General features: G+C 43.5%; 1 protein-coding gene and 1 non-coding gene across 2 annotated transcripts; one reads left to right on the top strand and one right to left on the bottom strand.

Moving 5' to 3' along the window:
* Window positions 1–198: 198 nt before the first annotated feature.
* Acadm (acyl-CoA dehydrogenase medium chain) lies at window positions 199–24,334 on the top strand. Its single transcript, XM_052731359.1, has 12 exons — window positions 199–513; window positions 2,336–2,423; window positions 5,322–5,419; window positions 5,507–5,576; window positions 5,819–5,919; window positions 6,678–6,758; window positions 7,807–7,937; window positions 12,509–12,617; window positions 15,677–15,817; window positions 16,629–16,724; window positions 21,532–21,780; window positions 23,541–24,334. Exons 1-12 carry the CDS (start codon window positions 484–486, stop codon window positions 23,610–23,612), a joined length of 1,266 nt encoding a protein of 421 aa, XP_052587319.1. The 5' UTR covers window positions 199–483; the 3' UTR covers window positions 23,613–24,334.
* Window positions 4,045–4,193, bottom strand: LOC128106811 (small nucleolar RNA SNORA15). Its single transcript, XR_008216858.1, has one exon. It is a non-coding gene; the product is annotated as a small nucleolar RNA SNORA15 (small nucleolar RNA).
* Window positions 24,335–24,987: the final 653 nt, after the last annotated feature.

Genomic DNA, 24,987 nt, shown 5'->3' with positions numbered 1-24,987 from the left:
ATTCCGGTCCAGCCCTCTCGGAGAGGGCGCGACCTCTGAGAGCTCGGGTGGCCGGAGGCAGACAGCCTTCTCCCGTGACGCGCGGTGCAGGGGAGGCTCCGGCAAGGTCGCGGGCAGGGCGCAGGCGCGCGAGCGCTCTCGGCCCCTCCCTCTGCGGGCACTGGACCAGACCCCAGACCCTCTGCTAACACCCCCTGAATCTTCACCCGTGCCCACGCCCGCGACGTCTTCTGCTGGGGCAGAACACGCCCCTAGAGTCTCCCCGCTGACATCGGTCCCTTCAAAGCCAAGGTCCCGTCCGCGGGACAGGAGGCGCTCCACGCCCCGGGGCCTCCGACTTTGATCCGCCCGCCCTGCTCTCCCGCCAAGGACCGCCCTTAGGCCCCGCCCCCGGCCTCCACGCCCCGCCCCCGTGGGCGGGACCCCCAGGCCGCCGCGCACACTGCCCTGCGGTGGTCCGAGCGAGCAGAGCCAGGAGGCATCATGGCAGCGGCGTTCCGCAGAGGCTGCGGGGTGAGCCGGGTGCGGGGCGGGATCGGAGGGTCGGTCCTGCGCGGCCAGAGGAAGGGCGGGAGCCTGGGGACATCGACCTGACCTCGGGCCGCTGACCCCGGCAGGCGCGGTCCTGTGGACCTGCTCCGCTCTCGGTCCCAGAGCTCCGAATAGTTCTCTCCTCTTATCCACCCTCTCCGAACTCGGTGGGAACCCGGTGTCAGAACCACGTTCTGGCGGAGGGGAGTACTTCCTTAAAGCTCTCACTACAGTCCCACCCAGAAAGGCATCTAACACTGTGCAGGCTCTTTGCAGCTTCGGGTGTGAACAGGTATTATTTACAATCCAAACAGGCTGATCCTGAGTGTGCGCAACACAGAACTAATCCTATGGTTTTGTAATGTGCAGGCACTCTTCCAAAACACGAAAGGGAGAGGAAACTTCATGAAGTCTGTACACCCCAGCATTTTGTCTTCTGAAGTCTGTTTTATCCACTACTTTGATACTTAAATATTATCGATGTATCCGTACAGGACTTTCATTTATGCCACGTAAAACTGGGTTAAAATTGCCTTTGACCCCAAAAGATGTAGTTTTAGAATTTACATTGATTTTACTGTAGTATTGATTGCCTTGCCTTTTTCCCTTGGTGGTCATGATACGAGTTAACAGGCTCTGAAAGCAGAGTTGGAGGTTTTAATTCTGACAGCAGACTAAAAAGGCTTCTTGGTACCTCCAAGGACAGATGAAGGAAAGCCCAACCCCATAACTAATCAGAAAATGCATTCTTTATCTGTTATTCCGCACTGCTGTGAAACAAGACTTAAATTTCTAAGAGATTCCCTGTTTAGTTGTGCTGTTGTTGCAGATCTGAGGACTAAAGTTACCCTTGTTCCATATGTGGAATTCCGTTGTTCTTGGCAGAGAGCCAGGAATAATAAACGCTAAATGACTAGAATTTCAGAACAGCCTATGTATTGCTCGTTTATATCGGGTCTCACTCTGTCGTCCAGGCTGGTACAGAGCTCACACCTTTACCTCTGCCTTCCAAGTACTACTACCTTCAATCCTGGTTATCTTGTTTTAATAACATCCATGTATCATCTAGCATTAGTGAGCCCTGTGTTCCAGGTGTGTTTGCAATTGTTCCAAGATGGGCGTTTGGGAAACTGGGACTCAGTGTTGCAACACTAACTTCTTAACCTTTATTCTGTTTCTACTAAGCTACTTCTACACAAGCACACGCGGATTGTGGTTTGTTTCCTTGTTTGATTTTGTTGTTCAGTATTTGCTACTCTTGCCGAAGACCCACATTTGCTTCCCAGCCCTGATGTTGGGTGACTCACAACTATCTATAACTCCAACCCCGGGGGATTCCACACCCTCCTTCGTCCCTTTTGGATATCCCACACATATATGTAGACACATACATAAATGAAAATAAAACAAATAACATTTCCTTCATGGAGAGGTGTCCATCTAGCTTGTCATTGACTTCTGAATTATAAAGTATTTAGGACTGACTATAAAAACATAGCTCTTGAGTATGACCATATAGATGCTGTGCTCATTTTGGATGGTCAGTATAAATAACTTACTTGTGCGTCGATATGTCTGTGCAGAACTCTCAGAGCACACAAAGCAGGTGTGGGGGTTAGAGGACGATCATGGGGGTCAGTCAGGCTTCTCCCACCATGTGGGTTCCAGGGGTCAACAACTCAAGTCACGTTTATACGGTGGGTACTTTGACCCGAGGGGCCACCTCAGTGGCCTGGCCAGCCTTCTTTCGTTTGATTAAAACTTAATTTGCCAGATTTATTTGTAACGTACATATCTTTTCCAGGTCCTAAGAAGTCTTTCTCGTTTTGAGTGGCGAGCCCAGCACACAAAAGCGTCTCTCAAGCAGGAGCCAGGATTAGGGTTTAATTTTGGTATGTTGTATGTTCTGTTCTTTGACTTGAAAATGTATGTTTGGACTGTGTTTGTAAAAATGATGTCTGTCAGTGGATAGAGGCAGTCACCACCCACAGATGGTTCATGGTTCCTCACATCTGTTGTACTGCATCATGTTCTTTCGTACACTCCTGTACATCCAACAGTGTGGACAGGCTATGTGTACAGTATCCTTCCTCTTTGGCCCAAATGGATAGCCCAAATAAATGAATATCTACTCATATATATGAATTGTCTTCAACTTCCAAATTAAATGTAATTGATAATTTCTTTTTCTTTGGAGACAGTCTCACTATATAGCTCTGGCTGGTTTGGAACTCTCTGTGTAGATAGATAGGCAGGCCTGGAACTGACAAAGATCTGCCTGCCTCTCCCTCCCTAGAACTGAGATTAAAGGTTTGAGCAGCCACACCTGGCTGGACAAATACTTCTCAAAAAAGCTTGCTGGATTCAATGCTGGATGTTGTAACAAGCTAAAAAAAAAAAAAATTGGCCTAATTTATCTGAGCTACAGTTTGATGGTATTATACGACACTCTCAGTCCTAGGACCAGGAAGCAATGTGGTATTGGAGAGAACAGAAGCAAGATTCTGGTCAAAAATGTGGAATATAGCCTATTCTTGGTGTTCTTCACCCGCTAAAGGTCTTTTGCTTTGAGTTTGTACCTTTCCTCTAGATAGCTTTCTAGGGTTATTGGTTTTATTCAAGTATACTTGAATAATAAATAAATTTTTTAAGCTGGAATTAAAGCATTTTCAAATGGTGTAAGAATAGCAGATTGGATCCGTGGGCATTTGGAGATGGTAGCCTTTGCTCTGCTCTCCGCTCTCAGCTTCTGTTTTTTTTGGTTTTTCAAGACAGGGTTTCTCTGTGTAGCTTTGCGTCTTTCCTGGAACTCGCTTTGGAGACCAGGCTGGCCTTGAACTCCCAGAGATCGGCCTGCCTCTGCCTCCGAGTGCTGGGATTAAAGGCGTGTGCCACCACCACCCGGCTTCTTACATACAAATTCCTGCCTATTGGTTAGCCCTGGCAAGAGGCTGTGGCAGCTGTGAGTGCCGAGGGTGAAGGAGAGTGAGGTCTTCCTCACCACACTCCCGTGGGCGGGACAGCCAGGTGCTGACAGAAAGGCAGATGTCACATGGGGCCACTCAGTCTGGTTCTGATGAATAAAGTAGATCCCATGTCTGCAATAGGAAAGCTTTGAAGATTACCATGCATGTGAAAGCAGTTTGCCAGATAATAATAAAATGCTAGACCTTCCTTTCCTACCTTCAACGGTCCATAACCGTGACAGGAATTGTCTCCAAACTTAGAAGTGAAGTTGTGATTCAGAAAACACTGGGACAAAGCTCCAAGCTCCTCTTCTGCATCACTGTGAGAGGGAGTCACCTCCTCTCTCTGCCTTAGTCTCCTGCTCTTTTTTTTTTTTTTTAATTGTACTCACTTTTAGTAACAATAAACCATAAAAACAGCATGCAGTCATTTTAAAGGAAGATATTACTTTTTTTTTGTTTGTTTATTTTTGTTTTGTTTTTCAGACAGGGTTTCTCTGTGTGGTTTTTGTGCCTGTCCTGGATCTCGCTCTGTAGACCAGGCTGGCCTTGAACTCACGGAGATCCACCTGGCTCTGCCTCCCAGTGCTGGGATTAAAGGCGTGGGCCGCCACCGCCCGACTCTGGAAGACATTACTTCTGCATGGTGTCTGTCTGTATAAACTACTGACTGAAGTACACAGTGTTCATCCATGCCTTAAGTCTCTAACTGTGAGACTTGATCTGTCTTTTACATTTTACCTCTCATGTTACCATAGAAATGATAACTGTAGTCATAAATATTCCTTCTTCTTCTTTTTTTTTTTTTTTTTTGTATTTAGATAGGCGCTCTCTCTGCACCTCTCTTTGTCCTGAAACTCACTGTATAAATCAGGCTGGCCTTGAACTCACAGAGGTCCTCCTGCCTCTGCTGCTTCAGTCCTGGGTATAAAGGTATTTGCCACCCCACCTGGCTCATTCTTGTGTGCTTTGGCTCTTACTCTACTGCCTGAAGTGCCCAACACCACCTTTAACACCCCCTCCCATGTGGGGGATGGAATCCAGGACTACTTCCTGAAGTGCCCAGTACCACCCTTAACACCCCCTCCAGTGTGGGGGATGGAATCCAGGACTACTTCCTGAAGTGCCCAGTACCACCTTTAACACCCCCTCCCATGTGGGGGATGGAATCCAGGACCTCCCACAGGATAGGCAAGTGCTCCTCGCCAATGAGCTCCAGCCTCAGTTTTCACATTGATGCACCCACATTGAAACACGCCCAGCACTCGTGAGGCAGAAGCAGGTGGATCTCTGTGAGTTCGAGGCCAACCTGGTCTACAAAGTGAGTTCCAGGTAGGCTCCAAAGCTACACAAAGAAACCCTGTCTTGAAAAAAAAAAAAAATGCAATTGGCAATCTACATTTACCCTGAGGGTCCAGACAACATAGTCATCCCATTAATTTCACAATAACTAGTTTTATTTTGTATAAATGGATTGTTTGAATGTTGCCTGTTAGTAATGCAGAGGGTTTTATGTGGTTGTTATTATTTTGGAGAAATTTCTCATCGTTTTTTTACCAGTTTATTTGTGGGAACTTACATTCTTAAATTTGTTGGAGTTTAAAAGAAGAGTGAAATTTAAATTATGGTGCTCACATTCTGCTCTAATTCTTTGAAACAAGTTTTATTACGGTATGCTGACTGAGTATGCCTCGTTTCTTTAGGCTCCTTCCTGAAGTCAGAAGCATGTCTTATGATAAATATAAATCCCCACATACTAACTTCATGGGGCTCGTTTCTCCAACTTGATTTGCTCTTGACGTTCCCAAAATAATTTTCCTTTAGAGTTGACTGAACAGCAGAAAGAGTTTCAAGCAACTGCTCGGAAGTTTGCTCGAGAGGAAATCATCCCAGTCGCTGCAGAGTACGACAGGACCGGCGAGGTGGGTGTCGCCCCAGGGAGAAAAGCCTTGTGCTGTGATGAGGTCATGTTACCCTTAGCTGTGGTGTAACTGTGTTGTTCTTTTTAGTACCCATTCCCCCTCATTAAAAGAGCCTGGGAGCTTGGCTTGATCAATGCACACATTCCTGAGAATTGTGGTAAGCTTCCTTCACGTTTTTAGCCCTAAAATTAAAAAAACAGATGTTCTGTCATTCTCTAAAACGTTTGTTGCCGGTCGGTGGCTTTCTGCCTTTGTTTCCCTCTTTAGACGACGTATTAGCCAGCTTTGGGGAGACTTTCCTTAGACAAAGCACAGGCATTTTCCCCGTGTCTAGCTGGTTTTGAGTTTATTGACTTGTTCTTCCTATTATAATGCTCTGCATACGCTGTGATGCCACAGGTGGTCTCGGACTGGGAACTTTTGATGCCTGTTTAATTACCGAAGAGTTGGCGTATGGGTGTACAGGGGTACAAACTGCTATTGAAGCAAATTCTTTGGGGGTAAGTTACTAAGAAAATAATTTACAATGGGCCTTGTGAGATGACTCGTGGGTAAAGTCTCCTGGCGGCCTGAGCTCCACTCCTGGAACCCACGTGGTGGAAGGACACAACTCTCCCAAGTTGTCATCTGGCCTCCAGAAATGGGCTGTGGCATGTGCAGACACACATAGAAGTAAAACTGTAATTTAAGAAAATGTTAATTGTTTGCCTGCGCTGTTAATGAGACACTAACAGTGAAGTTAGGTTAAACTCTGTAAAAACTATAAGGAAGATTTGCCAGCCTGGCTTGGAGATATGATTGCACAGCTTGGGGCATGGTGGTTCTGTTGTCACCAGCACTGGAGTTCTGGGTGTCCTGGTGAGGAAACTGTACACTTTGGCTACAGCTTCCATGGAATTCTTGGGCAAGGGTAAAGGCCTGAGGTGGCTCAGAAGCCGTCCTGTTGGCCTGCTGCCCACTTACTGTGCTGAAATTTACTGACCATCTGCTCATACATACCATGTCACATGTCCTAGGTGAGCATCTTACTTGTAGTCAGTTTTTGTATATTACCAATGAGCCTGCCTATAACTTGAGGAGCTTAGACTAGTAGACGTGTCTTCTTGCTTGTTAGCTTTTTAGTTCAGAGCAAATGCTAATTCTTTGAATTTACTCCTTCTGGGAGGCAGGCAGTTTTTTCTCGTTCGTTGCATTGTGTTCCTGAAGCTACACAACTCATAAAATATCTTGCTGTCTTAATGTTAATTTTCCTTGATAGCAAATGCCTGTGATTCTTGCTGGAAATGATCAACAAAAGAAGAAGTATCTGGGGAGGATGACTGAGCAGCCGATGATGTGTGTGAGTATGATTAGCTTTGGACTCCTGTTCCCCCTGTGTCTACCTTCCCAGTGTCGGGACTACAGACATGTGCTACCACATGTAACTAACTCAGTTTATGGGATGCCCAGTTTATGTGGTGCCTGGGATTAAACTCAGGACCTCGTGTATACTACTAGGCTCTGTTCCCAGCGCTGTCCTGTTTTTTAGTCCTCATCTCTCGCAGTTACCTCTGCTGAGAGTACATATTCTCTTTTTTCCCTCTACCTACAGAATATCCTTTCTATTTGAGATTTGACTTAAGTATCATCTCAGGGAAGCTGGTTTCCCAAGTCCTGGTGTTAATGCTGACTCTTAGCAGGGTTACCCTGGTACCCTGTGAAAATCTCAAGGGCAGGCTGCCTTTTTCCTCTCTGGTTTTATAGCCTACTACATTCTACATACTCAATGATACTCAAATAAATCAGTTTACATTAAGTTGAATTTAATGAATTTGTTTGGATATAGCAAATATTTTAATGTTTCCTATAATTCATTGGTATCCTATGCCCAACTTTATTTACATATTAAATATTTTAATATTTGAGCAATTTATTTGGTTTTCTAAGAACTATAATTTAACCAGCTCTTGTAACTTAAATTAACCCATTTATATTAATCCAAGTTTTGACTCTTGGCTTTTTACCTCTCTTCCATCTTGTACCTCCTGTGTCCTCTGGCATCTCTCTCATGCCTCTCAATGCCCACCCCCCCCCCCCCCCCATCTCTCTTGGAAGTCTTGCCTATACCTCCTGCCTAGCTATTGGCTGTTCAGCTTTTTATTAAACCAGTCAGTGAAATATCTTTACACAGTGTAACCAAATATCTTGCAATTTTAGACATTCATTTATAGTACTACCTTCAAAGATAAAATGCAGGGGATAGAATATAGCTCACTGTAGAACACTTGCTTAGCACACTTGAGAACCGGGGTTCTATCCTAGCACCACAAAACAAACAAAATAATACTATTACCAGATATTCACGATGTAATCATTAACGTTTATTTCCTTATGTCCCTATGTTCTAGGCCTACTGTGTTACAGAGCCGTCAGCAGGCTCTGATGTGGCTGGTATTAAGACCAGAGCAGAAAAGAAGGGCGATGAGTATGTCATCAATGGCCAGAAGATGTGGATAACCAACGGCGGGAAGGCGAACTGGTACAGTTCCTAGTTACTGTGTCTTCCAAGTCTTCCCTTTCTTCTCTTGTTTCTAAGCATCTCTGTTAAAGCAAGCCACAGTTTGGCACTGGAAGGTCCATATGACATTATAAATAACTCAGTGACTCAGTAACTATTTAAGCCCTTGAGCTATTTCTTCCAGATTAACTTACGAACCTGATGTGTAAAGTGTAGTAAAAATAGCTAATCTTACTGAGTCGACCAGCTAGGTTCCAGTTCCACCACCCCATCTCCTACGCTGGCACTTCCCCAGGACCCTAAAACTCAGGAAAACAGAAAGCTATATGTAGGATGTTGTTCTGGTTCTCAGTAGATTTGTGGTTCTGGGTTGATCCTAGAGCTTTGTGCATGCCAGGCAAGTGCTGTGCTATGGTACCCATCCCCAGTAGAGGCATTCTTAAAACTTGAGTGGCCGGGAGTAGTGGCACATGCCGTTAATCCCAGCACTCAGGAGGTAGAAGCAGGCAGATCTCTGTGAGATCAAGGCCAGCCTAGTCTACAAAGTGAGTTTCAGTACAACCAGGGCTAGTACACAGAGAAACCTTGTCCCAAAAAACCAACCAACCAAACAAACAAACAAAAAATCACTTGAGTCATGAGGCTTGGGATGTAACTTGGTGGTTAGAGTTCTTGCCTAGCTTGCACAAAGCCCTGGGTTCAACCCTCAGCATGATATAAAAATAACCAGACCATTCCTGGTGGTGTGCACCTATATTTCTAGCACATGGAACAAAGGTAAAAGGATGAGGAAGTTCAAGGTTAGCTTTAGCTACATAGTAAGTTCAAGTCAGTGTGTGCTACATGAGACCCTCAAAAAATTAATACAAAAACCCCAGTTTATGCACAAAAGTGGGCAATATTTGATGTTAGAAACATCTAAAACTTCCTAATGTATGGGTCCAAAAACAATAACATAAAGTTCCATTAAACATCAAAAATCATTTACATAAATATAGAATGTTAAAGAAGAAAGTCTAATAAACAGCTCTAAGTGGGATTGGCAGCTGAGGGGCCAGAGATGCACTCCAGTGGTGGAGTGATTGCAGACTGAGGGAACACGTGGAGCACCAGCCCAGAGTGAACACAGTTAGGACAAGTCTCGACAGAAAGGAATCCAGATGCTGCCACATCGGGGAAGCTGCTGAAACATGCTTAGAAGCACTGGGTTAGTTTGGAATACGCTTAGAACTTCAGGTTTGAAATCATGTTTCATGGCAAGAAGAGCAGAGCAGTGTGCAGTAGCACTTGCTTTGTGCCCCAACGCTTGGGAGGCCGGTGGGAATATCAAAAGTTCAAGGCCAGTACAGACTCAAAGGTAGACAGATGGAAGATTGACAGATAGATAGATGGTAGATAGATAGATAGATAGATAGATACTTTCTTGACCTTTTGACTAAGATCAGATGGAGTAGACTTGCATGGTTACTTAGGGAAGACAGTTAAGAATTAATGAATTGAAAGTTAGAAAAATATAAACTCTAGCTCATTGTAAGGACAGTCTTTCCAATAATAGGGCCCATATGTGTTGTCTTAGAAAGTAAGGTTTTTACCCATTACTTACTATATGGCAGAAGACTTCTTAAGAGGGTCTTAGGGGATGTCTTAGTTACCACTCTATTGCTGTGAAGAGACACCATAACCAAGGCAGCTCTTATAAAAGAAAGCATTTAATTGGAGGCTTGCTTACGGTTTTAGAAGATTAGTGCATTGCCATCATGGTGGGGAGCAGACAAGCATGGTGCTGGATCAGTAGCTGAGAGCTTTACATCCTGACCCGAAGGCAGCAGCCAGGGAGAGAGAGAGACAGAGACAGACAGAGAGAGACAGAGACAGAGAGAGAGAGAGAGAGAGGCAGAGAGAGAGAAAGAGAGACAGAGAGAGAGAGAGACTGGACCTGGCATAGGCTTTGGAAACCTCAAAGCCTGCGACGTACTTCCTCCAACAAGGCCACACCTTCTCCAATAAAGCCACACCTCCTAATACTTCTCAAACAGTTCCACTCCCTGGTGACTAAGCATTCAGATATATAAGACTATAGGGGCCAGTCTCATTCAAATTGCCATAGGAGAGTAGGGTAGTAATATTCCTGTTGGGAAAAAAAAATTGTTTTTTATTGATTGTGATACAGTTTCACTTTGTAGCTCAGGCTGGTCTAGAAATCACAATGGAGAATAGTCTGAACTCAAGCTCATGGTGATCCTCCTGCCTCAAGACTCCCAAATGCTAAGATTACAGGTCTGACCCAGCACAGCTGCCTCTGAAAAGGTTTCCATCAGTATATTTATGTAATGTGCAGGGTGGAAAAGCATCCCACCTTGGTGGAGTGTGCAGCTCTCAAAATGAACCCTTATCATGCACAGGCAGCAGGGATTGGGATAGGAACCTGGGAAACTGTTTATTCTAAAGGTTTGCCAGTCCTTCAGAGTATCCTAAATGAGTCCAGTATACATTCAGTGTCCTGACTCATTGTCAGCTAGTAACAGCATCATTTAGTATCCTCACACCAGCAAGTAATAAAGAAATAAAGGAGCCATGAAAATTGAACAAGCTAAGGGAAATATAATAATGCAATTAAATAATCACAGTTTTAAGAACTGACTATAATTCTTCTTGGGAAAGACAAGTTCAGTGAGTCATGAAATTAGAAAATAATTTTGTCTTTTCCTATTATCAAATAAAACCATACTCAGTGATAAATTGATAAATTATTGGAGTTTTAGCATAAAAATTAATTCATTGCTTAAGGAGGAATAAAACACTCACTCTCTCAGTGCTAGGACTAACACCAAGGCTCAGCTTGGACTCAAGCTGTATGGCTTTTTGTCCTTTGTAAAGGCTCAAAAAAAAAAAGAAGAAGAAGAAATCTGTATCAAGATATTTAGAAAACTAGTTTGGATGTGAGGATTCAAAAAAAGAACTTACTTTCTTTTTTCCCTCCCTTACGCTGTATTTCTAAATCTTTTGGGGAAAAATCTTTTGTAGACGAATTTCTAAACAGTCTTATTAAATAAGGGATACAGAGCCAAATACAGGGGTGAAAGCCGTAGAGATCAGAGAAATAGTGAGAGCCACCAGCTAACCTTAGCTCACCACCAACCATAGCTTCTCCAGAGAGAACTCGCTTCTTCCTGTCTACCTGCGCCTTTATTGCCTTGATGTTCTGCCTTCTTATTGGCTCTTAGCCCAGCTACCTCACTATTTGTTTATATAACTGTATATATTCCTTTTTTATCTCTTTTTGAAGCCTGCTGCGCTGTGGCTGCTGGCTCCGCCCACTTTAGCTTACCAACGGGGAGGTTCCGCCAGCAGTCTCAGAAATAGTGGGTCTACGCTTTTATCAAAGCAGCGTGTAGCCCAGAAACCTCTCTCTCTCTCTCTCTCTCTCTCTCTCTCTCTCTCTCTCTCTCTCTCTCTCTCTCTTTTTTTTTAAATACTAGTAAAGACTAAATCTACCACACAGCGTAATGTGCCGCTGGCACATGTCTCATTCCTGCCATACTGTAGGTCAAGTACACACGCCAGGAACCCGCCAGTAGCTCATACCCGCATTTTGCAGCGTCTAGCTGCCCATATGAGACATGAAGCAGGAACCTGGTTTTGGCTCTGTTTAGAATTGGTTATTAAATATTGTTAGGTTTAAGGTGGAAACTCGAGCCATTGGGTGCCATTTGTAGCTGGAGAATTTTTCTCCAGCTCCCACCGCCAAGTCCCGCCCGTCCCGGAGCCCACTTATAAAATAAACACACAGACTCTTACATTATTTAAACTGCTTGGCCATTAGCTCAGGCCTATCATTGTCTAGCTCTCACTCTTATATTCAGTTCATTTCTATTAATCTTTACTTTGCCACGTGGCTCGTGGCTTACCGGTACTTTACATCTTCCTTGTCTTGGCAGTGGCTCCAGCCGGTCTCCCTTTCCTTCCTCCTTCCTCAATTCTCCTCTCTCCTTGTCCCGCCTATACTTCCTGCCTGGTCACTGGCCAATCAGTGCTTTATTTATATAGAGCGATATCCACAGCACTGCCGGACTTTTGTTTATGGCTCGCTATGTGACCTCTGATCTCCAGGCAAACTGTATTTATTAACATACAAATAAAATATCACCACAGTCTTTCTATGGGAAAACCTGTAAATATCCCTGGTAATTCAGGTACACCATGGACACGGGCTTCGCCGCATGCAGGTGCCATCCCTCACAGCAGCAGGAGTTGAGTCTGTTTATTTTACAGATCACTTGTCCTGTGAAACAGAAGACTGGCTCAGAGAGGAGCATTCCGACTCCAGCACATACATGCTTCACTTTCCTATTGTCTTTGCTGAAGAATTTTCACTAATAGCTCATATTCACCCTAAAGATAAGACTATGTTAGCTGAGAAACAGATGGTTGAAAAGTCTAGCCACAGTCAAATTGCTGTCTGTGCGAGATCATTTCCTTTGCTGTCAAGTGGGGGTGGTAATGCTGGGGGTGGTTGGGGTTGGGCTGAGATAGTAATCAACGTGTGTTAGTCATTGTCATTATTGCCGTCATCGTGGGTTTGTGTGCCTTAGGTATTTTTTATTGGCGCGTTCTGATCCAGATCCTAAAGCACCTGCTAGTAAAGCCTTTACCGGATTCATCGTGGAAGCTGACACCCCAGGAATACATATTGGGAAAAAGGTAAACAGCATGTTTCTTAACAATTGCATCCGTACGTGCAATTTCAACTGTAACTGTCAAAATTCTTATTTGATTCCTTTAATGAAAATACTTTAAGTTGGGATAAAAATCGAGTTTTGATGATATTGGGGGACATAGTTTCTATGTCACTTAATCTTTCAAGTCATTTTGAAAGATGGGCCCTTTGTGCAGAACACTTTCATGACGGACAGCTGTAGCTGTGGGCAGAAGTCAAGCTGCCATGATTGCTGCCTCACCATGGAGTGTAGAATTCTCAAAGGACTCCTTCCTCCTTCCCAGTGAATCTGCACAAGCTTTGGTTAGGATAGTTAAAGCCATGTGATATAGATGGATTACCCACAATCCCACAGTATTAACAGAAGCAGCTGTACCTTGGAAACATGAGGATGTCAATCAGTGTCAATTAGTGTTGGGTGTGGGGCGGGAGAGTTGTTAAACAAGAAAGGCAATGGCGTGTCTGAACATCCAGTCTCAGTGTGTGCAGATAATTTGGATCTTAACACAGGCCACAGAGAGTCTAAAAGGCAACACACCAAGGGAAATGAATATCGTAAGAAGTCCTGGTAAGAGCTTACAAACATGAAATGCTTTTGCAAAGTGGAGTTTTTAAAGAAAACTGTTAATGACGAAGGATGTTTGCAGCTATGGTAAAAGAGGAATTATGGAAATCAAGCCAGAGTTCTAAAGGTTACCTGAACAAATTGTCTTCCTCCACATGTGGAAAGGTTTGGATTACCTGGTCAGATGTTGGAGCTGGTCTCCTCAGGCTGAACTGAACAAACGCATTTGAATTAATTAATGGTTAATACAAAGCAGGTTCCTAAGTTAACTTTCTGTGTTTATAGAATCTGCTGTTGTGTCCAGGTCTTTGGAAATGTGTTGAGTCTGCAAAATGGTTATAACTTCTGCCTGTAGTGAGTCTCTTTCTGCCCCTCCAGCCAGCTCCCAAATAAGGGCACAGAGACTTGTATAAATTATAAGTGTTCGGCCTTAGCTTAGGCTTGTCCCTAACTAGTTCTTATAACTTAAATTAACCCATGTCTTTTATTCTACGTTCTACAACATGGCTTCCTACTTTTTTTATTCTTACCTCCGACTCCCCCGAGTCTGGCTGGCAACTCTGCCTTTCTTTTTCCCAGAGTCCTCTCTGCCCTGAAGTCCCACCTAACTTCTTCCTGCCTAGCTATTGGCCGTTCAGCTCTTTATTAAACCAGTCACAGTGACACATCTTCACACAGTGTACAAATACATGTGCCAGGCAAGGTAGTGCACACCTGCAACCCCAGTACTCCAGAGGCTGAGGCAGGAGGACCACAAATTCTAGGTCAGCTTGGACTATGTACTGAGACTCTGTCTCAAAAACGGAGGCAAGGACAAGACTTCTCTTTTAGGTCATGGAAGTTCCAAGTCTGAGACCCTACGTGCTGTTTACTTCAGCATGTTCACTGACTCCAGAAACCAAGGTCCAAATAAATGATTTACTGACTGTCTCAGTGGCAGAAGCTGACCTGAGACCAGTGGCGTTGTGTCTTTTACTAATAGATTCTTGATATGATTTGGGCCTTTGCAATTTCTGGTGCCATATAATGCTGTTTTTTTTTTTTTTTTTTTTTTTTTTTTTTGGTTTTTCGAGACAGGGTTTCTCTGTGTAGCTTTGCGCCTTTCCTGGAACTCACTTGGTAGCCCAGGCTGGCCTCGAACTCACAGAGATCCGCCTGGCTCTGCCTCCCGAGTGCTGGGATTAAAGGCGTGCGCCACCATCGCCCGGCATAATGCTGTATTTTTAAGAGGAGATATTGAAGGCAGTCTGCACTTTACTAACAGACCACTAGCGCCATGTATATAAAAGAATAGGAGTGCTATGAGTAGTCACACTTTTCCCCAGAGATTGGGGGGGGGGGGGGTGGCAGATCATGCTCTCCCACTTAGAGATGGTTCCTGGCAGACTCAGGGCCAAGTCTGACCCATCTCAGTTAAGTGGAATGGACCTCAGAACTTGTACTTTACCAGTGGCAAACTGGTATGACAATTGATGTTGTCTCATTGTTTCTAATCTCATTCTCACTTAAGAAAACTAACTGAATCAATATTTGCTACTGAATGCATACTGTATGCTAGGTACTGATAAAAATCTCCACACATGGGGACTTGCTTTCTAGTGAGGGGTGTAGATATTATTAGCTACTTAGTTCCTAAAATGTTCTTTTAAACAAATCTGTGGGATTCACATTGTCAAAATTTTTTTTTTTGTCAAAAATTTTTGTATGCTTTGAGATGAGTCTAAGGAGCATTTTGGTTTTTTGTGTTTTTAGATTTTTTTTTTTAAACAAAGTCTCGTGTGTAGTTCTGGCTGTCCTGGACTTACTCTGTAGACCAGGCTGGCCTTGAACTCACAGAGATCCACCTGCCTCTGCCTCCTGAGCACTGGGATTAAAATCATATACCACCACACCTGACCTTTTTCTATGTTTCTAACATTTTACTGTTGCTAATTTATAAACTGGGTTTTATTATAATTATATGAAAAAGCATTGTATGTAAACAGTAAATAAATGCCTCCCAAAAATAGGAAAGCGAAGTCCATGCTTTGTTCAGTAGATCACTTTGCTAATGATTACAGGCTCTAAGATTATGTCTGCAAAATAATTTATTAGGCAGAGAGAAGGAAGGCGGCTTTCCGACAAGTATGAGGTGTAGTTGCTATGACAGCGTTAGGCTAGTACTGTTTTCAGTTTGTTAAATACTATTTTTGACCAGGGGCTGGCACAAATTTTAGAAAGATCCAGATTAGACACGCGTTAGGCTTTGCAGGTGTGGGTTCTTGTGCGTAGCTCAGCTCTGCTGTTGTAGTCTCAGGGTAGCCGCAGATGAGCAGAGATGGGTGTGTTTGTATTCTGTGGAAGCTCAGCTTATGGAACAGGTCCTACGGGCCCTGCGTTGTGACCCCGGCTGTAGGTAACTGCAAAAAGGCACAAAGGAAGGATGGACAGCAACAGCGCCGTGACTCCTGAGCGTTTCTTACGTGATCTTATTGCTAGGAATTAAACATGGGCCAGCGATGCTCCGATACCAGAGGAATCACCTTTGAAGATGTCAGAGTGCCCAAGGAAAACGTTTTAATTGCTGAGGGAGCCGGTTTCAAGATCGCAATGGGGGCTTTTGATAGAACCAGGCCCACAGTAAGTTGGTCGTCTTCACAGAGTCCTTTGTTTGTGGTTTTCAGTGAGCGGGTTTGTTTTAACATTGCATGTCTTTTTTTTTTTTTTTTTTAGATTTATTTATTTATCATAATACAGTGTTCTGTCTGCATGTACGCCTGCAGACCAGAAGAGGGCACCAGATCTCATTCCAGATGGCTGTGAGCCACCATGTGGTTGCTGGGAATTGAACTCAGGACCTCTGGAAGAGCAGCTAGTGCTCTTAACCTCTGAGCCATCTCTTCAGCCTCCTCCCCCCACCTCCCTGCCCTTTTTTTAAGTAATGGTGGAGAGATTGTTACTTGTAGTATGTATATTTCAACTTCTTTTGCTGCTCAGTATAGATGCTAATTTAGCAGGTGCTAAACTATTGTCTGATAGCCTTCTCGAAAGCCCACTCCTAACTTGATCATTCTTGTTGATTGTGGATCACTGCGTATTCTGCTGCTCACTTAGAATGTGTCTGTGGAAGGCTCCCTGGTTAAACAGAAATGACTTTTCTCTAGGCCTCGGCCTCACACTTGGCCTATTTATTTATTTACTTATTTATTGCATGGCAATGGGGATAAACTCGGGGCCTATTGAAAGCTAAGTATGCACTCTGCCACTTAGCTGCATCCCCAGCCCCTGCCATTAACTTTAATTAAAAAATAAATAAACCCAAGTTCTCTTCCCCCCACTGCAGTGACACCACTGTCTGCGTCCTTTACTGAAAATCTTAGACAGGTAGTGAGTGATATGCTGTGTCTTGATGACAGTTGAACTTTTGCGTCATACAGTGTTAATGTCCTAGGTCGCGGCTGGTGCTGTCGGGCTGGCCCAGAGAGCTCTGGACGAAGCCACAAAGTATGCCCTGGAGAGGAGAACATTCGGAAAGCTGCTAGTAGAGGTAATCTTTTGTTCTCTGTGTGTGTGTGTGTGTGTGTGTGTGTGTGTGTGTGTGTGTGTTCATGGGTGAATGCATATATTTGCACATTTATATGGAGATCAGAGGACAACCTTGGGCGTCCTCCTGTTAGCTTTTTTGTTCTGTGTTGTTGAGACAATGTCTCTCACTGGCCTGGGGCTCCCCAGTTAGGTTAGGTGAGCTCAAGGGATCTGCCCGCCTCTGGCTCTCCGGTGCTAGGATTCCTGGCACGCGCCTCTGCACCCAACTTTTGCACATGGGTCCTGGGGACCTGCACTAGGTCCTCATGCTTGTGTGGCAAGCGTTTGACTGACAGCCGTCTGCCCGGTTCTTGAGGAGGCCGTCTTAGTACTGTTTGCTTTACTGAAGTTTGAGTACACTCATTTTATCTGAATATTTAGAAATTACTTTTAAAATAACCTGTCTTGTCGGGAAGAAGGTTCTGTGGTTTCATCACTATTGCTTGTAAAAGTATATTTTCTTTTTTTTTTTTTTTTTTTTTTTTTTTTTTTTTTGGTTTTTCGAGACAGGGTTTCTCTGTGTAGCTTTGCACCTTTCCTGGAACTCGCTTTGGAGACCAGGCTGGCCTCGAACTCACAGAGATCCGCCTGGCTCTGCCTCCCGAGTGCTGGGATTAAAGGCGTGCGCCACCACCGCCCGGCTAAGAGTATATTTTCTTAGGGGGATTGGTGAAAGATGGTTTCCTGTCGGTTTCATCTGACTCCGGGACGAGCTTTTCCGAGTGTTCTCTCTCTAGCCTTGACTTCTGCACTGAGCTTCATGCTAAGATTTAAAGATGGCTCCTTAGCATTTGTAGGTGATTTCCAAACCTACGGTCTCTTCTCTTTCCCTCTTCCTCAACATTTTATTCTGAAAATTCAGGCAGCAGGTTGAATATCAGTATCAACCACAACATACGTTTTGTGTTCTCTCTACCTTTCATATGCTCTTTCATTTCTTTCAAATTCCACTCACTTCCTCATTAATTTCAGAAAAGCACCTCCCTGTGTTTGTTCTATACTGTGGCACCTTTACGTCACCTTACATCATATATAAGCCATTGTGTCCCTTACTGTCTCACTGGAAGCTGTTCCATGTGAGATGGAGTTTCTATGTTTAGAAACCATTAGCTTTAGTCTCATTTGACAAGTAGTCACTGAATGTCTACCATATGGAAACACTTGGGGTGCTCTCTGTTGTGGGCACTTCTGAGTGTGTCACACGGACCAACTCATTTCATCCCCCCAGTACTGTGAAGTAGGCACTGCAGTTTTCATTTATGACATGGCAAATTTAGGCCCAACTGATAAATGACAAAACCAAGACTTGAACCCAAATAATCACTTAATTACAGATCCTATCCTCTGTATGAAAAAGAGGCTTGGCGGAACATTTACTTTGGAGATCAGTTACTCATCATAAAACAAATACTTACAAAGAATACAGAGCAACATTTAAGTCCCCAAATGAAACCTATAAGATGGAGTTAACAAACTCAGAAGGAGAGAGGCTACATGGGTTGAACATTCTGCAGGGAAGCAACCTTTGTGAATCATGTTCAACCATCAATAAAAGCATCTACTTTGGGCCACATAAAAAAGGTAACCCTAAGCTATGATCTGAACCATCATACTTACCCTTCATCTCAGCATTATGCAGAAATCACCAAAGTACTGATCATTCACAGTCAAGAGATGGCACCTGTGCAGCCACAAAAGCTAAGACAATTCTTTATACACTGATACAGCTGTGTACAATTCACTGACAAGAAAAGCAAAATGAAAAGCCATCAACCTCATCAGCCTTGTAGGTTAGCATGTGTGTGAAAGCATGGGAGACATTTGCATTTGTGCATGTAAACGACCTCTGGGAAGATGAAACACATGCTGAGACCATTGTTTACCTCCTGGGAGGGGATAGGTGGGTGGGCTGTAGGTAGGAATGAGAGCAGAAGGAAGGGAAATGTTCACTGTATATCCCTTTGTACTTTTGGAATTTTCAGTTGATGGGTATTCTGTCTATTCAAAACTTAAACTCTATCGAGGCATAGTGGTGCCTGCCTTTAACCAGCACTCAGGAGGCTGAGGCAGGAGGATCTCTATGAGTTTGAGGCCAGCCTGTTCTACATAGTGAGTTCCAGAACAACAAGGGCTACATCCAAAGACTCTGTATGGGGGAAAACAACAACAAAACTTGAGAAACGTGAGCTGGCAAGGTGGCTCAGTGGTTAAGAGCATGTGCTGCTCTTGCAGAGGACCTGGGCTCTGCCCACAAGGCAGCTCACAACCATCTCTATCTCCAATTTCAGTGCTCTGCTGCCCTCCCTGGGTTCTGAGGGTACTGCATGCACATGGTACACTAGATACATAGAGGCCAAGCACAACACATAAAATAAAAATAAATCTTTGAGATTAACCCCAAGCTTGGAGTGGTGGTGCTTACTAAAACTCAGTAAGTGTTTTAGGCAGCTTGAACTACATAACATGACCCTGTTCAATAATTAATTAATTAAAAACAAGATGTGCAGCCGGGCGGTGGTGGCGCACGCCTTTAATCCCAGCACTCGGGAGGCAGAACCAGGCGGATCTCTGAGTTCGAGGCCAGCCTGGACTACCAAGTGAGTTCCAGGAAAGGCGCAAAGCTACACAGAGAAACCCTGTCTCGAAAAACCAAAAAAAAAAACAAGATGTGCATAGTGACACACACTACAATTCCAGCATTCAAGAGGCTGAAGTGGGAGGATTGCTCTGAGTTCAAGGCCAGCCTGAGTTACTTAGCAAGACCTTGTCAAACAAAATCCTTGAAAGAGTCATTGGCTCAGTGGAATGGGCACAATTCAGACCGACAGAGACAGGAAGGCCGGGGCTAGAGAGATGGCTCAGGAATTCAGAGTGCTTGTTGCTCTTACAGAGGGTCAGAGTTCTGTTCCCAGCACCCATAGCAGCCGGCTCCCTATCACTTATCAGTCTCTGTAAGTCCAGTTCCAGGAGTTCCTCTTCAAGAACCTTCATGCATGTGCGCACACACTGGTACGCCGCACACATGCACACAGCACACATGCACAAACAAAACTAAGTCTAAAACACATAAACAGGGAGAGTGTCACTCTCTATAGGAGTCATGCACACTGGCCAGTTAAGCGTCCTGTACAACCTAATCGCCCTACTTGTCTCTGGCAACTTGGCACACTCATTCACAAACAGTGCAGCCAGGCTTAAGGTATGAAACAAAGGGCTGAGTGTCTGTTGTTTGTGATCTGAGTTTGATTCATGTTAGACTCTACTGTGGTAGAATTTATGTTTTTTATAATCTCTAAAACTTTAAATACCACTTTATTCATTACATAAACCCAGTTTCCAACGATCTTAACGTTCCCAAATGCCTGCGAGACTCTTCAGTCTGCTCTTTTAAGGCACATGTTCTGTTTTATTGCAAAATGTCTTATAATGACATGAAGCTAAATACTAAAATATCTGTAATTCTATCATCCAGAGATATAGCAAATGTTTTGTTTTATTTCCTTGACCGTATTTCTCTAGCATGGTCATCATACTGGTTGAAAACTTCATGTAGTGACATGTGGTAAATGTCCTTCCACCACAATGCCTGTTGATATGTCAGTCATGATACAGCACTTGCCGTCTCTGCTGGGAGGTGTCAGGTTTTGTCTCCTATTCGATCATGACAAGGACAGGAAGCATCATGTGCCATTGTTCTCTATCTGCAACAACTTCCTTTTAATAGCCGCAGCCGGGCAGAGCTTGACAGAGCATACCTGAGATCCCAGCTACTCCAGAGGCTGAGGATCACGCATGTGAGGCCCGCCTGGGCCAGGCTGTGCAAGGTCGACCTGGGCCGCTTAGTGAGTTTTGTCTGAGCTAAGGCCCTAGATTCAATCCCATATTCATTCATTCATGCCCTCACCATGTCTGAATCTCTGCAGGTACTTGAAGCACAAGAATGCTTGTGCATCTGTACTCAAAACCTTATTCTAATAATGAGGAAATATTAGATAAACCAAACCAAGGAGCGATTTACAAAAAAAAAAAAAAATCAATATTCTTTGAAAGGACAAAAGTCAGAGGACAAGACAGGAATTAAATAGTCTGGGAGGTTCTCTGAGATAGTAACTACAGCAAGGCAGGTCTTGAGTGAGTTCAAGATCAGTGTCAACTATATAGCCAGACTGTTTTAAAAATAGAAAAGAGGGGGCTGGAGAGATGGCTCAGTGGTCAAGGGCACTGGCTGCTCTTCCAAAGGACTGGGATTCAATTCCCAGCACCCACATGGCAGTTCACAACTGTCTGTAACTCCGGTTTCAGGGGATCTGACACCCTCGTACTGACATATATGTAGGCAAAACCCAAGTACAATAAATAAATAAATCTGTTTTAAAAAATGGAAAAGAGGCAGGTGAATCTCTTGAGTTTGAGCCCAGCCTGGTTTACAGAGTGAGTTCCAGGACAGCCAGAGGTACATAGAAAAACCCTGTCTCAAAAATCCAAAAGAGAAATAAATAAATAAATAAAAAGCTAGAATCAATGTGTGATCCTTAGACAGATAACAGGGTTTGGTGGGAAACTGGCCAATTTGGCTGGAGTCTATGTAGTTTTGCAGGTCCATGCAGATTGCCTTAATCATTGCACTGTGGTTTTACCATTAGGGGAAGGTAGCTATAACTTTTCTGCAAGTCCAAAATTTGTGAAAAATAAAAAGTAAAAAAGTGTTAAGAAAAAATTACAAATCTTGCCAGTAGATTCCCTTAACTGTTTTTCCGCCTTAAATCTAGCACCAAGGAGTTTCATTTCTGCTCGCAGACATGGCAATGAAAGTTGAACTGGCCAGACTCAGTTACCAGAGAGCGGCTTGGGAGGTTGACTCTGGCCGCCGGAACACTTACTACGCCTCCATTGCAAAGGCTTTTGCTGGAGATATTGCCAATCAGTTAGCTACTGATGCCGTGCAGATTTTTGGAGGCTATGGATTCAACACAGAATACCCTGTGGAAAAGCTGATGAGGGATGCCAAGATCTATCAGGTAGGCTCTAATCTTGTTTCTGGGGCAGACAGGATATTCATAAATGACAACAGTAGATTTAAGACCTGGGAATCGGGACAGTTGGACCAGCATAGCGGCTCAGGGTAAAGGGTGGCTTACTTGCCACCCAGCCTGACAACCTGAGCTGGATTCCTAGAATCACGTGGTAAGAAGAGAACTGACTCCTGAAAGTTGTCCTGTGACTTCCACATAAATGCCACAGCATGCACGCACCTACACAATACATGTAAAACATTTTTAATAAACGATAATTATAGATTGGTGTGAGTCAGATTTGGTAGCTAATCAACACATAAAAAGAATATTTTTTTTTATTAAGCGTAGCTGCTAAGAGGGAAGGAGCGAGTAAAGGGCACAGACATGTATCACCTGCTTAACTCTGCCATCTTTGAGTCTTCAAATGTTAACCAACTATAACCTGCATTTCTTGTCCTCTGAAAAATATAAATGCCTTTTAATCTTGTCTTAAATGTTGCCTAACGTTTTTCTTGAATTAATTGAAACTGCTTATAGTCAAAAGCCACGTGTCCTTGAGAACTGATATTTGACTCTGAAGTTAAGCTGGCAATCAGAAAGTTAGGGGAGTGTGCATGTTCTCCACTGTGGGTTAGGTGCAGCCCATGCCTCTGGAGCCCCGCCTTGTCTGCACACCCCCAGCTGTGACTTGACAGCTACTTGTTGGAAAGGCAGAAGCAGAACACATGGGCAGCTGGTCCAGTTGTTGTTTTAATTCAGTTTTTTGTTTTGTTTTTTAATTGGGATTATCCAATATTTTGTGTTTTCTTTTCATGTTTGCCTTTTCTGGATGTTCATCACCTAATTTTTATACAACAGAAAAGCCTTGTGTCATTAGCCCTAGAAAAAGAAATGCTCAAGAATTATAACACTGTCAACACTGCAAAATATGGGGCTGGAGAGGCAGCTCCGAAGTTCAGAGCACTCACTGCTCTGGCAGGGGCCTGGGGTTGGATTCCCAGCACCCACATGGCAGCTCACAAACCCCCTGAAACAACAGTTCCGGGGGATCCAAGGCCCTCTTCTGGCCTCCACATGTACCAGGCATGCATGTGGTGCACATCCATACACGTAGACAAAACACTGACATGGGTAAAGCAAAAATAATTCACTCAGAATTTTGTCCTCACAGTGGTCTGCCCCACAGGCCAGTCTTTTTATTTAAACCCAGGAGAAATGAGCACTGGAGCTTGCATCCTCTCTGAAGCCACTCACTTTAGAGCTATTTCACCTTTCCCAGAGCCTGTAACTACGATAAATACTAGTTATTATCAACCCCTTGACCTCCCTCCACTTCCCAAGAGTGAATTAACAACTGGCTGAGATTAGAAGCTTAGACAGGGAATGAGGGTGGGTTGCCAGGGATTAAAGCCCAAGGCTTCCACTGTCTTGATTTCTTTAACAGTTCTTAGGCAGCGGTGGGGGAAAAATCACGTGTAATGGTAAGAGCAGAGAATGTCTAACGGACATAGCTGAAACAGCTTAGAAAAGTTAGGTCGTAAATACTCTGGTAACACTAAACCTTAGATTTCCCAAACATTTTGAAATGCAGATGTCATTTTCTTTGATGTTTTAAGCCTACCTCCCAATTTTGTAAACGAAAATTTTATGACTTAAAGTGTTCTCATAAAATAACAGTTCAGTTTGGTGCTACACTAGAGCTTACTGTGTTTGAGATGGCAAATGAGTCCAGGTGTTTAAACCAAGTTACGTTTTCCTTTCAGATTTATGAAGGCACTGCACAAATTCAGAGGCTGATCATAGCCCGTGAGCACGTTGGAAAGTTTAAAAATTAAAGGAAATTGCAATTGAAAAGATGCTTCATCCTCTGTAACTAAAGATCAAAGCACTGTTTATGCTTATGCGGAAAAAAAGGGCTTTATCATCTTTATCGTCTTTCCAAGGAAATAAAAGCTGAGTAACACAGGTCTGTGCAGTTTATTCCAGTGGGGGATTGTACCTCTGTTCAACTCCACGGTGACCTTTTCTGGATAAATTTAGATTATTGGAACAATGAGTTGTCCTTAGTACTCCTGCCCCTGGATTATGTTAATTTGCTCTGTGATCACTTAAATTAACCACAGTTGGAGAAATACACTGGAGTTTTAAGGCTCACTCAAGTGACAGGAAAGGAGGCTTATTAAGAAAGAACTCTGTGAAGATTCTAAAATATACACTGAAAACATGGTACATTTAGACCTATCAGACTCCAAAGACTTAACAGCATTTATGTACTAAAACGTTAATTTTATAATTATGAATATATTTACTTTGTTTTGCACAAAAGAGTAAAAATTTTATATTCATTTTTTCTCATTCTAAAACTATAAGAAATTTCTGAAAAATCTTAATGCTGAACCAACATTTCATATGTCTTGTTTAAAATAACTCAATAAAGCTAACCTTAAATTATTTTTCTGTGACTCTTAGGGTTTGTATAAACCCTTTGGGTTGCTGTACACAGTTGTGTTTTATACACAGGACTTTAAAAAGGAAATAAAATGTGCTGCGTACTGTTCCACGGTGTCTTGTCTGTGTGTTGTTTTATTAGATCTCACCATTAAAGACCACAGGAGACACAAACGTGAAAGAATGCCCACAATTTGTGAATTAGGTATTAAGTGCTACAAAAATAAACTTAAGCTAAGTGGAGGTGTTTCCTGATTCTTCTGTTCTTTGATATCACCCTGTTTTCTGACCGACAACCAACCTGAACCATGGCCAAATAAATGCTTCCTCCTATTGCTTTATCAAGGTATTTTATCACAGCAACAGAAACAACTGAGACAAAACTGTACTATGTCACACGTTCTGGGGCCTCAGGCTGCCTGTACTCTGCCCAACAAAGCTACAAATTCAGGTGTTCCCTGTGGTTGGTTTTTTACTCTTGGGGCCCACCACCCAGTTTTAAATGAAAACACACCACGTTGGGCACCAGATAAAGTGAGAAATTCAGAGTCTGCTTAAATGGCAAGGAATTTATTAGGAGATAAAAACTCACTACAGCACAGGAGATTTATCACAGGGTCCTGGAAGCTGAGCTGTGGTCCTCACTGTTCTCTGCCTGGTCCATCTCAGCATCCAAAAGCATGAAGGAGAGAGTGATGCCTATGTGCAGCCCAGGTCTTAAGGGTCTGTGAGGCCACATCCCAGGGTCATGTACTTCAAGGT

Source organism: Peromyscus californicus, unplaced genomic scaffold (genome assembly GCF_007827085.1).
Source record: "Peromyscus californicus insignis strain IS unplaced genomic scaffold, ASM782708v3 Scaffold_9__1_contigs__length_137607984, whole genome shotgun sequence".
Taxonomy (NCBI): Eukaryota; Metazoa; Chordata; class Mammalia; order Rodentia; family Cricetidae; genus Peromyscus; species Peromyscus californicus.
Note: the sequence above shows the minus strand (reverse complement) of the source record. Positions and strands in the feature narration are given on the sequence as shown.